General features: G+C 35.3%; 1 protein-coding gene across 1 annotated transcript; it reads left to right on the top strand.

Annotated features, from left to right (window-relative positions):
• Window positions 1–1,397: 1,397 nt before the first annotated feature.
• Window positions 1,398–4,500, top strand: LOC115701114 (pyrroline-5-carboxylate reductase). The gene is made up of 7 exons (XM_030628809.2): window positions 1,398–1,697; window positions 1,984–2,032; window positions 2,269–2,360; window positions 2,524–2,596; window positions 3,470–3,590; window positions 3,681–3,786; window positions 4,098–4,500. The coding sequence occupies exons 1-7, from the start codon at window positions 1,500–1,502 to the stop codon at window positions 4,278–4,280; spliced, it is 822 nt and encodes a 273-aa protein (XP_030484669.1). The 5' UTR covers window positions 1,398–1,499; the 3' UTR covers window positions 4,281–4,500.
• Window positions 4,501–13,247: the final 8,747 nt, after the last annotated feature.

Here is a 13,247-nt window from a genome sequence, read left to right as displayed (position 1 = left end):
GTAGGCATATCCTTGATAAATGCGATAGAGATACTAATTGCCTTGCTGTAGGATAAACTCTCCAATTCTTTCAGTCTATAGAACACTTACAAGAATTCTAGTAGACTGGGAGGAAAGTGTTAACCCAAAAAATTAACACCGCTAATCTTTGAGATTATTCACTTAAGGGCAAAAAGACGAGCGAGAGCGCACTCAGTCAGCCTACTCACCCGATGTATATTTCTCAAAGGCAGTATTTCTGGATAACGAGATACATTCACATAATCCCAAGACTAACCCTATAAACACTACAAGGACGCATGTGTGCATGCCTTAGTGGGGGACCCGCGTGCGAGCCCACGTGGAGGCTTCAATGCAAACCGAATTTCGAGTGTGTGTATAGTGTAGGCGAGTGGGGGGCTCACATGCGAGCCCATGGGGGTTCGCATGCGAGCCATGTGTGTGTGGGAGAGTAGTGAGACGTGTGGTGTGTGCGAGTGTGTGGGGGCTTGCATGCAAGCTGTGTGTGTAGTGGGGTAGCGATGTGTGTGTGTATTGTTGGGGGCTTGCATGCGAGCCCATGGGGGGTCTCGCATGCGAGCCGCCATGTGTGTTGTGAAAGTTTGTTCCGAGGATTATAAGTATAAGGTGAGAGGTGAATGCACATCAACAAGGGTGACACTAGAAGAGGAATCAAGAGACAGGCGTGCAAGGAGAAAGCGTACAACCACGCCTTCTGAGAACTCTAAAAGCAACGAGGTACGAGTAGCGGTGACAGCGGACCTACGAGGTTTGAGGACCCGACCAAGTGTATGCTGTAATCACTCTCTTGCAACCTGTAATCGAGACCACACGCTACAACCACTCTCCTACAACCTGCAATTGGGGACCACTCTCCTGCAACCGAGGACCACATGCCTATAACTGGGGACTATCTGACACTAAGAAAAGGTACGAGGAGTAAAGCCACCTCCAGCACCTGCAGTTTGTAGCGCAAAAGCGACGTTTTGTCCCCTTGGGATCACTTTGTATTCCAGGCCATTAGAGCCTATAAATACTCCATTCTCAGATGTGAGAGAGGGTTGGAAAATTATTTGGTGTAACTCATGAATGCAATAGAGAAAAGCAACTCTCAGACATCTTTTGAACACGCCTGAAATTATTTTCGAATAGTTTACAATACCGAAAATAGGTTTGAAATATTTTGAACACGCCTCGTAAATTTAAATATCAGTAAAGTTGTTTTCGGTATTGTAAAATATTTGAAATTTTTTTTAAAAAAATTATAGGAATGATATTATAACAAATAGCACTATGAAAAAAAAAAATATTCTAACATATAATTTCAGGTATAGGTATAGAGATTGACTAAAGGTTATAATAGGAATTTCCAATTTGCACACTTAACTATATAAAGGAGTAGTTTAGCAAACTAGTAGGAGCCGTTTAGGAGGAGCAGCTATCTGAAATTTTGGACTATTTCAGGAGTTTTTGTGTTGGTGACCAGAGATTAGACAATCATGGAGGTGTTTCCCATCCAGGCAGATACATACAAGATAGGGTTTATCGGAGCAGGAAAAATGGCGGAGAGTATTGCCAGGGGAGTGGTCCGATCTGGCGTCTTGCCCGCTTCTCGTATCTCTACATCTCACTCCAAAACTGATCGACGCCAAGTCTTTGAGTCCTTTGGAGTCAAAGTTCTCCCTAAGAACGACGACGTATAGTGTCCTTCTCGTGCTCTTTGGTATTGTATTTTTGTGATATATATTCGTTTGGTTGCTGAGAATATTTTAGGAAAACTGAATTCGAATCCGAAAAGGATTGAATAAGTGTGAATTTTACTCTGCCTCTGCTTTATAAAGGGTGTTTCGATTTTGAAAAGTTGGAAAGCAAAATCTTTATTCTTTTTTCCTTCTCAGCAACCAGATAGAGTTTCTAATGGTTTTCCCCGTTGTTTTCGTTTGATGCTCTCTATTTTATGTGATTGTCGTTTCTGTATAACAGGTTGTTGAAGAGAGCGATGTGGTTATTTTCTCAGTGAAGCCTCAAGTTGGTATAGCTCCATCCATATTTTTCAACTTCCTCTAGTTTATTTTGTTTGGATATGTATGATTAATATGTCTTGGAACTGAACTGAACTGAAGACGAGAAACTGTAATAATCAGATCAGGATTGTGAAACGTTAATAAACATTGTGTCCTTTTCAAATTGGTCTGATGTTAGAGCTATGGCTACTTTGATTATGAGGATCATTGTTACAAAACGTTTTGCCTCTTTCTGTAATCGCAGTTAAAGATGTGGTCTTGCAATTGAAGCCACTTCTTTCCAAGAAGAAGCTTCTAGTTTCAGTTGCTGCAGGAGTCAAATTGAAAGACTTGCAGGTGTGTGTGGCTTGTCGTTGTAAATTTTAACCTTTTCTGGTGAATTGGGACTGTGAATGCCTAGTGTTGATCAATATGATAATTGAACAGTTGGTTTTTATGCTTTACTTTATTATTATGTTACACTACAACCAATTTACAAATTTTGCTCTATTTATTTTAGGAATGGGCGGGTCAAAGCCGATTTATCAGAGTAATGCCAAATACTCCTGCTGCTGTTGGCGAGGCTGCGTCAGGTATTATTTTCACCTATGCAAAATCTTTCTTTGGATAGTGAACCCATTTTATGCATTATTTTTTTTATATGCATTTTAATGTCTCAGTATTTCAATGTTTGTGATTGAGGAACTAAGGACCTATCTTTTGGTTCATTGTGTTACTTTCCAAATTGTGAGTTTGAGAATATAAAGACTAACATCTTTCCTGTCCCTCATGAAGTTTTTTGACTGGAATACATTCTAAGATTTATAGTACTCTTACATGTAAAAGTTTTGACGGATGATCTGTTGTAACTGTAAATCAGTAGTTGTTCTTGTCTTACAATGGTATTTGACAATTCTATAATTTGGGCTAGAAGGATGATAATCATTTTGGTTTTAAGAATTTCTTACGTTTACAGAACATGTACAATTTTAAATTTACTGAACAGTATGTGTGATGTCTAGTTAAGTTTTATGAGTTACTGATGTTTAGCACTCTTTTTCATTAGTATCTATATAAGATACAACAAATGGAAAACATGATCAATATCATTTGATTGAATAGTTGATCCAGTTCCTTGTTTGAAGAAACCCTTAGCTTCAATCGGTATTTTTTTTTCTTTCATGAAACCGTGTCAAATTTGTCTCAAAAATTGTTTACATGGTTCAGTTACAGAACATAGTGTTGGGAAAGAGTAATTTAATTCAACTAAAACATAATTTTAGTGATTTTTTTTAATGAAGATGCAATATCTATGTAATGTAGTCAATAGAATGACAAAGGTTATTACTATAATTAGATGGTATTAATCGAATCTTTAATCTTTGTGATTTTTTTTTTTATCTTTTTCAAGTTTGCACCTTATTTTTCCAAATGAAAATGAAGTCAATTTTTCTTCCTTTCAATAGTGATGAGCCTGGGGGGAGCTGCAACTGAAGAAGATGGCAATCTGATAGCCAATTTATTTGGATCCATTGGGAAAATATGGAAAGCTGATGAAAAATTGTTTGATGCTGTTACTGGCTTAAGGTACATGGTTTGTCAATTATGGTGCAAATATATTATCGACATTCATGTGATCAAAATGCATAATTTTCTTTTCCTATTAAAATAATACAGTGGTAGTGGCCCTGCATACGTATTTTTGGCCATTGAAGCTTTGGCAGATGGGGGAGTTGCTGCAGGGTTACCGCGAGACTTAGCTTTGGGCCTGGCTTCTCAAACAGTAAGTCACTTTTGTAATCCAGATTATTCCAATTTGATGATCCTTTATCATCATCAAATGTACTAAAAAAGTACTTGGAGCATCCATAATCTTTTCCTGCTTACAAATTTCACTTTGTTGTAAATAGATGAAGCAAACCACAAGTTATTCATTCCAAACATTAATCTACAAAATAATAAAAACTCTACTTTTGCATATTTACTACCAGGATGAACCCTATATACCCATTTGTCAGTGTGCATATGCAAAGCATCCGTCATGTCTTTGATTTCTATTTAGTGGGAACTATCAATTATTTGTTTCTTTTGAAGGTTCTTGGAGCAGCATCTATGGCCACAAAATCTGGAAAGCATCCTGGCCAGCTTAAAGATGACGTTGCATCACCTGGTGGGACTACTATTACTGGTGTTCACGAGTTGGAGAAGGGTGGACTCCGTGGCCTGTTCATGAACGCTGTTGTTGCTGCTGCAAAGCGCAGCCGCGAACTGTCTTAGAGTTTTCTTCTACTCATGAAATCATCAACCCATGCTTCTGACTCGGGCAATCAGTTTCAGATATGCTCTTCTAGATTAGTAGTAAGCTTCTAGAGTAGTCGGTGAAGACACTTTTCATTTTATTTTCGATATTTCGACAGGATTTTCTCTTCCTTTGACAATAAAGAAATTTTCAAATTTATAATATATATGATTATGCAGCAGCAAATTAAATTAAAAATTTAGAAAGATGCAGTTTAGGTCCATCTGAAAAAAGAAGAAACTGTTTCTAAGTTGTGATCTTTAGAAAACGGTGGGGGACAGATCAAGAAACATAATTTTTAGTGTGAACAGTAAGTGGGATACTCCCAATCTTCACCCAGAATGAGGTTTTATCGAAACTGACTTCTGTTGGAGTGAGACAAGCCGGCAAGGCATGACCACCATAAGAACTCCACACACAAACCAGGTTCTTCAGGTAAGCATGTACATTGCATCCTCCTGGCAAGCGAAGGAGAACTACAGATCTCCCATTTAATTTCCCTCCTTTTCTGATTCTGTTTATGCTAAGAATTTTTCCTAATAGCATCTTATTTGGTTTTTGTGGTTCATCCACTTTTCCAGGGTCCAAGTTGAAGGCAATGTCTGTTGGAATATATTTTACGATTCAGATTTACTAACAAGTATGTTCATTAATATTATAAATATGAATTTTTAAAACAATAGAATTTAAACACTTATAAAGTTTAAGTGACTTTACATTGATTGCAACAGAATATAATGACTCCTCTCACTTAGATCTCTAACCCTTGTTCCTTTCTGTCGCAGTGTATTATCAAGATCTGAATCCGATACACTATGAATAAGTACTAGACTTACTATGAATAGGTATGCACTCACTCACTATAGGCTTGAAAATTGTGAAGAATAATGATGAGGAATTCGAAAATAGAAGAAGAGGAAGAAGTTCTCAAAACTCTCGTTGTCTGACAGAATATAAAGTTAAAAGCATTGGATGAGAATGAGACCATCCTATTCCATTTATACTATTTCACTTAGGGTTAGGATTAAATTATATAGTATAAAAAATGATAAAATAATAGTAAAAAATAAGATTAAGTGACTGACCATATAGATGGCCCCACTAGTTATATTTTTACAATTTTTTTTAACCATTTATCTCATAAATATTATATTTTTCAATTTTAATCTTATAAATGTTAAAATTATTTATTTAATAATTATAATTAATTATTAAATAAAATTATCATTTATCTTATTTATATATTAGATAAAGTCTTTAATTAATAAATAAATCTTAAAATCTCTTTTTTTTACAATTAAATCATTGTTTAGTGAAAATTTATAAATAAGACATAGTCTAATTTTAGAATTATAATTGATTAATTGAAATCAATTAATTGAGTCTTACAAACAATATTATTTCAATTAGTGTGGGGACCATTGATCTATATAATCAAGTTTCTAATAAGTAGTTTTAGAATTTATCAAGTAAATTCTTTAACTTATTAATTTCTTCTTGCACCACTATAGAGTTGGAATTGCACTCTTAATTATGTAGAGCACTGTATATGTTTCACGATATAGATACGCTATGAATTATCTATTGTTATAATCCTAATAATTAATGATCTTCTATAAATTTACTGCTACACCATTCAATGTATTTTATCTTTAAAACACTTAGCTACCTATAAATAATATTTCAGTAAATTAATATAATTATTGAAATGAGTACTCAATTATTTATCTCTATTAAACCAAGCTCGAAGGAAATCATCATTTTACTTCTATGTCCAGATAGAAGCTATAGATTCTGTATTTATGATTAGCGCTTCTACTCAATTGAACTAGCATGTCCTTAATCCATATGTCACGAGAAAATCTATTGGTCAACTTCAACAAACAGATTGAAGAACATAAATAATACAATTGAACTAGAATTTAACCATCTCAGGATTGAGATCATTTGATCTAAGATCAATTAAGTGATATTGAATTAAATAAATATTACGGTATCCATTTCCCTTGAGTAGAAGATGAATGCCACCAAAATTTTGACATGTTTTGCTCTAGATCTCTACTCACATCCAAAGGTAATAAAAACACACACATATCATATCGTAGGAGTGATTGAGCCACCATTTTTATCAACCCATCCTTCCGTACTAAAGAAAGAAGCTTCACATCCCACCCGTGCAACCTTTTACAAATTTGATCCTTCAAAAATCCTAGAATCACCGATTTATTTCCTCTCATCATGTTTGGCAACCCAAAACACATACTATTCTCATCATCTTCATGAATACCAAGAACCTGACATAAGTGATCTTTCGCCACCTAAGGAGTGTCAGTACTTAAATAAAGAAGAGGACTTGTTCAAATTAACTAGTTCACAAGATAGAACCTTTAATAAATGCAATAATGACATCACATTCCGAGTTTCCTCAAACAACACATGAGTCACATTAGGAGCAATGTGAGCCACCTGAATCCCATGAAGACACCTCTATTCTTCATAATAATTAATCATTTCCTAGAAACCCTTTGCATAAAGAATAAAGTTGTAAGGTGAAATCTGATCACCTTGACGAATACCCCTCGTAGGATTAAAGGGACCCATCTCTATACAACCATGACTGATCTTATACATAACCTGTAACGCCTTAATGATTAGGCACGATACAATGCTCTTTTGATTATTATGCACTCCTTTACTAATCAAAGGAATTTCTCAAAAATTGTGATAAGATAAAACATTTTTGAATAATATTAAACTTTAATAACTATAGTTTTATGACCAAAGAAATATGTCTGGATCCCACTTTTTAAACTTGTTTACATGTTCAAAATAAACTTTATAACTATGTCGCACATCGACTACAAAATAAGCCTATGTTATCCCGAGACCGAACTTTCCAGGTTACACCATCTTGACAAGTACAATCACCTTCAAGCTCCGGACTCATTGCTGCTCAGCCTTAGCCTTTCCTTTACCTACACATGACATTGTATTTAGGCGCCCATACACCTAATCACAAGGCTTAACAGAGGATTAAGAACGTTCTTAACAAAAGTGCGACCTTTGTATCACATGCACTACGTACCGCTACTGTACTAGTGTTGGTAGGGTTTAAATCGTACCCCGAGTACCGTTAAGTGTCGTACCACATGCACTACGTACCCAATTGTACTAGTGTTGGTAACACCGAATCATACTCTTAAATATCATGTGCTATACTACATGCACTCAGTACCGTTTCGTACTCTTAAATATCATGTGCTATACTACATGCACTCAGTACCGTTTCGTACTAGTGTTGGTAGTATATAAATCATATAACAGCATGTATATACACATATACATATATACATACATACATACATACATACATATTCTATGCTAATCATATAACAGCATGCATATAATATACATACACATATACATATATATTCTATGCTAATCTTACCTCGTTTTCAAATTCAAATGTGCTGGTCGACCTGAATAAAAAATCACGCGCTGAACAGAGGCCTTATGTTGCATTCACGTAAAATGGGTAAATAACCTTCTAACATCTTTTCGGGGTTCTAAACTTGAAACTAAAAGTTTCTCTATCTATAAAAAGCATGGGAAAGCCCTAGGTATCGAGAAAACACGAGAAAAACAATGAAACGGGAAACCTGCCAGAAAAATGGTAGGTCGTTTTTTGAAAAATGACAGGCCGTTTTTCTGGGTCTGCACCAGTAAAAATGCTAGAAAAATGCTAGGCCGTTTCTGTAGAAACGGCCTGCCGTTTTTCACTGCAGAAAAACAAAATTTCCCCAATTCAAAACAAAACAACCCCAAATCTTTCAAAACTCTCCAAAACACCTATAAACATCAATATAAATCAAATCCAAGCAACAAAACTAGGTATAACTCGAAATTACACAATTTATCATTGTTGAACCAAGTTTAAGTTCTTAAACTCAAACTTGGTCAACACCACATTTAACCCATAAATCTATCCCTAATAAGCTACAAACAACTTAAATAAAACTCAGAAAACAACCTAAGATCAGCTATTGTTAAGATAGAACTAATTACTAAAACTTGCACGCTCAACCAAATTAATAAGCTTCTTAAGTTCAAAGAGAAAAGATTCTAGGATTTACCTTTTATTACTCCTTCAATTACTGTTAAGAATCACTAAAAATCTATGAGAAATGATGAAAAATTCCCTTGGTTTCCTTTGGTTTCTTGGAGCCGAAGTGGAGAGAGAGAGGACAAAGGATGAGTTGATTTTTCTTATGATTTTCCTAAAATGAATTAATCTAATATTACTTTGCTAAATAATGTTTAGTGGAATAATCCACAACTTCACTAAAAACAAAACTAACTCCTTTTAGGCAAAATACCTAAAATGCCCTCACATAATAACCTAAATGGTAAAATGGCTTAGGGATAAAATGGTCCAAAATAATAAACTCGCCTAATCCTGATATTTCAAGTATCATCTTACGAACATCTTGCTAGTAAAAGGTTCTAAACTAACCCATGTGACTCAGTTGACCATCCGTCGTATTTTCCATCATCTCCGAGCAAATCATAAGAATTATAAATTTTGCATATAATCTAAATAATACACTTAGAGTTTAATAAAATTTTCAAAATTAAATTACAACTCTAATGCCTATTTATGAAAATAGGGCTCACAATAAATAAAAAATTATAAAATGTCAATAATTAATGCTAATTTCCTTTATTAATCCATAATATAATCATGCAGTCATTACAATTATCCCCCATTAAAAGGATTTTATCCTCAAAATCTAACCTGAATAACTCTAGATATTGAGCCCTCATGTCAGACTCTAACTCCCAGGTGGCTTCTTCCACCTTGGTATTCTTCCAGAGTACTTTGACTAAAGCAATGGTCTTGTTGCAAAGAACGTTTTCCTTCCTATCGAGGATTTGAACCGATCGTTCTTCATAGGATAGATCTAGTTGCAGTTCTAGGGCTTCTTAACTCAAGATACGAGTCAGTTCCATTAGATATTTCCTCAAGATAGAAATATGGAATACATTATGAATAGGTGACACGTTGGTGGTAAGGTTAGTCGATACGCTACATGCCCGACTTTGTCAAGTATCTCAAAAGGTCCTATGAACCTAAGGCTCAAGTTACCCTTCTTCCCAAAGCGTCTTACACCTTAAATTTGTGAAAGTCACAGGATAACATGGTCTCCTATCTGAAATTCAGTGTCTCTACGCTTAGGATCTGAATAACTTTTCTACCTGCTTTGTGAAGCAAGCATACGAGCCTTGATCTTGCCTATTGCTTCACTGGTCTGCTGAACTAACTCAGGACCTAAATACTTTCTTTCCCTAGTCTCATCCCAGTGAATCGGGAAACGACATTTCTTACCGTACAACATTTCATAAGGAGTCATTTCTATTGTACTATGATAGCTGTTGTTGTAGGAAAACTCTATCAAAGGCAAGTATTTTCTCCATGAACCCTCAAAGTCCATCACACAGGCTCGTAATAAATCTTCTAATATCTGTATTGTCCTCTCAGACTGTCCATCAGTCTGACGATGGAAAGTGGTGCTGAACTTTAGTTTTGTAACCATAGCTTTCTAACGACTCACCCAAAATTTTGATGTAAATTTCGGATCTCTATCTGAAATAATGGATTTTAGAGCTCCATGGAGACAAACTATCTCCCTTACATACAAATCTGCATACTGATCCATTATATAAGTTGTTTTTACCAGTACAAAAAGGGTTGACATTGTGAAATGGTCCACTATGACCCATATTAAGTCATGCAATCCTGTGGTTTTAGGCAATCCAACCACAAAGTCCATTGTAACATCCCTCCACTTCCACTCAGGGAGCATTCGTGGTTGCAATAACCTCGCTAGATTCTGATGTTCTGCTTTGATATGCTGACAAGTTAAACACCTAGACATGTATTCAACGACGTCTCTCTATTCCACACCACCAATAATAAGGTTTCAAGTCTTGGTACATTTTGGTGATTCCCAGATGTAACGAATAAGGCGTATTTTGAGCCTCATTAAGTATTTCTTTTTTGAAGTCTTGTAAAGCAACATCCCATTATTCGAGATCGAGAAGTCTTTACGCGAACCCGCCAATACCTCCTCCCGAGTCTTAACTAGCTCAGAATCTTCTAATTGCACTTTTTTGATTCTTTCTAACAAGTCTGATTGGAGTGTCTAGTTATGTAGTTTTCCAATCACAAACTCAATTCTAGCTTTAACCATGTCTGAAGCTAACTGAGGTGATATCATTATAGCGCTAAAAACCTACCTGGGTCTTTTTCTGCTCAAAGCATATGCCACCACATTGGCTTTCCCATGATGATATAAAGTCTCACAATCATAATCTTTGACTAGTTCCAACTACCGTCTCTATCTCATATTCAAGTCTTTTTGAGTAAAGAAACATTTGAGACTTTTGTGGTCTGTATAAATTTCACACTTCTCCCCGTACAAATAATGTTGCCATATTTTAAGGGAAAATACAACCACAACTAATTCCAAGTCATGTGTCGGATAACGCTGCTTGTAATGTTTCAACTGTCGGGAAGCATATGCTATAACTCTGTCAGCTTGCATCAGAACACATCCCAGATTCTGTCTGGACATATCATAGTAAACAACAAACTTTTCTTGATTGATGGTAAAGCTAGCACTGGTGCTATGATAAGTCGTTACTTCAGCTCTTGAAAGCTTGTTTCACACTTATCGGGCCATACAAGCTGCTGGTTCTTCTTAGTCAATTATGTTAATGGCATTGAAATCTTAGAAAAACCTTATCCAAAATGTCGATAATACCCTGCCAACTTGAGAAAACTTCAAACTTTCGTAACTATTCATAGCCTCGGCCAATTCTTAATTGACTCAACCTTTCCCAAATCAACCATAATTCCATCTTTCCTGATAATATGCCCTAAGAAGGATAATTTTGATAACCAAAATTCACATTTTTTAAACTTTGCACATAATTTATGATCCTTGAGTCGTTGTAAAACCATCTTGATATGTTTCTCATGCTCCGCTTCCGTTTGAGAGTATATAAAGATGTCATCGATCAACACTATAACGCAGTTATCAAGGAAATCCTTGAACACTCTATTCATGAGATCCATAAAGGTCGCTGGAGCATTTGTCAATCTGAATGACATCACCAAAAATTCATAGTGACCATACCTAGTTCGAAATGCAATCTTCAAGATGTGTTCCTTGCGAATTCTCAGTTGATGATAACCTGAACGCATGTCGATCTTAGAGAACACTGTCTTACCCTAAAGCTGATCAAACAAGTCATCTATTCTCGGCAATGGATACTTATTTTTGATTGTCAGCTTATTCAATTCCCGGTAGTCAATACACATCCAGAGAGATCCATCTTTCTTCTTTACAAATAGGACCGGAGCTCCCCAAGGCGATACATTGGGTCGAGTAAACCCTAGATCCAGCATCCCCTGAAGTTGTATCTTTAGCTCCTTAAGTTCAACTGGAGCCATCCTATATGGTGCCTTTAAAATAGGCTCTGCCCGAGGTGCCAAGTCAATGATAAATCTATTTCTTGCTGCGGTGGTAATACCAATAACTCCTCGGGAAAAACATCAAGGAATTATCTTACTACCCTTACATCCTCAGGCCCAATTATTTCAGGTCTGCTGGAGTCAATTACAACCACTAAGAATCCTACACATCCATTGTGTAATAAATCTTTAGCTTTTAAAACTAAAATGGTTGGGATCCAAGAACCTTGAACCGATCCAACATAAACAAATGAATTTTCACCCTCCAGTTGGAATGTTACCATTTTTCACTTGGAGTCAATGCTGGCTGAATACTTGGACAGAAAATACATTCCAAGTATAATATTAAACTTTGTTAAATCTAATTCCACTAGTTCAACACTCATATTACAAGCTTATGTGATACAAGAACTTATGGAACAAATATCTTTTTTGATTAAGTTTTCGTACTACAAACAATTATCAAAGTGTGATATGGATGGTTCTCTATATGATGCTAAAAAGTATAAAGTGTCATTCTTGTTTTGAAGCTCAGAATAGGAAATATCTAGATCCGAGGTCAATTAAGCAGGCTAGTAAGACTATAGAGAAGGTTATGGTCAAGGTACTTGTTTTTCAAAGGAGACAATAAAAGGTACTCTAGAAGAACAATAAGGTGGAGGAAGCCACCTAGGAGTTAGAGTCTGGTATGAGGGCTCAATATCAAGAGTTATTTAAGGTAGATTTTGAGGACGAAATCATTTTAATGGAGAGATAATTGTAATGACCGCATGATTACAATATGAATTAGTAGGGTAATTGGTATTAATTGTCTTTATTATATAGTTTTATTCGAATATTTATGTTATGGGTCCCACTTTTAGAAAATAAATGTTAGAGTTATAATTTTTTGATTTTAAAGATTTTATTAAACTCTAAGAGTATTATTTATGCTAAATATGAAATATGCAATTTTCATAAATTTTGTTTGGGGACGATAGAAAATGCGATGGATGACCTATATAGTCACTTAGATATGGTTTAGTATTATAGAAATAGCAGGATGATTTAGTTAGAAATTTAAAATATCGGTATTAGGCGGGGTTATGGTATTGGACAACTTTACCCCTAAGCTATTAGATTTCTTAAGCTTTAAGTAATGGGCAAAATTATAATTTTGCCATATGTTAAGACTTTGTCTTTTAGTTGTATCCTAGGGCTTTCTAGGTGGTTTTAGGCTGAATTATATTAAGTTTTAATTTATCAAAATCATTTATTATTTTTATTATTATTATTCATTTTCTAAGTTAATTGAAAATCCAAAAAAAAAAAACAAAAGTTCCTCTCTTTCTTTGAACCCTCATTTCGGCCAAGAAAGAACAGAAGGAAACATTGCTTCTTCATCAATTTTTTGTGTGTTTTCTAGAAG

Source organism: Cannabis sativa, chromosome 8 (assembly GCF_029168945.1).
Source record: "Cannabis sativa cultivar Pink pepper isolate KNU-18-1 chromosome 8, ASM2916894v1, whole genome shotgun sequence".
NCBI classification, from domain to species: domain Eukaryota; kingdom Viridiplantae; phylum Streptophyta; class Magnoliopsida; order Rosales; family Cannabaceae; genus Cannabis; species Cannabis sativa.
The sequence above is the reverse complement of the archived record's forward strand: the minus strand, read 5'-3'. Positions and strand labels throughout refer to the sequence as shown.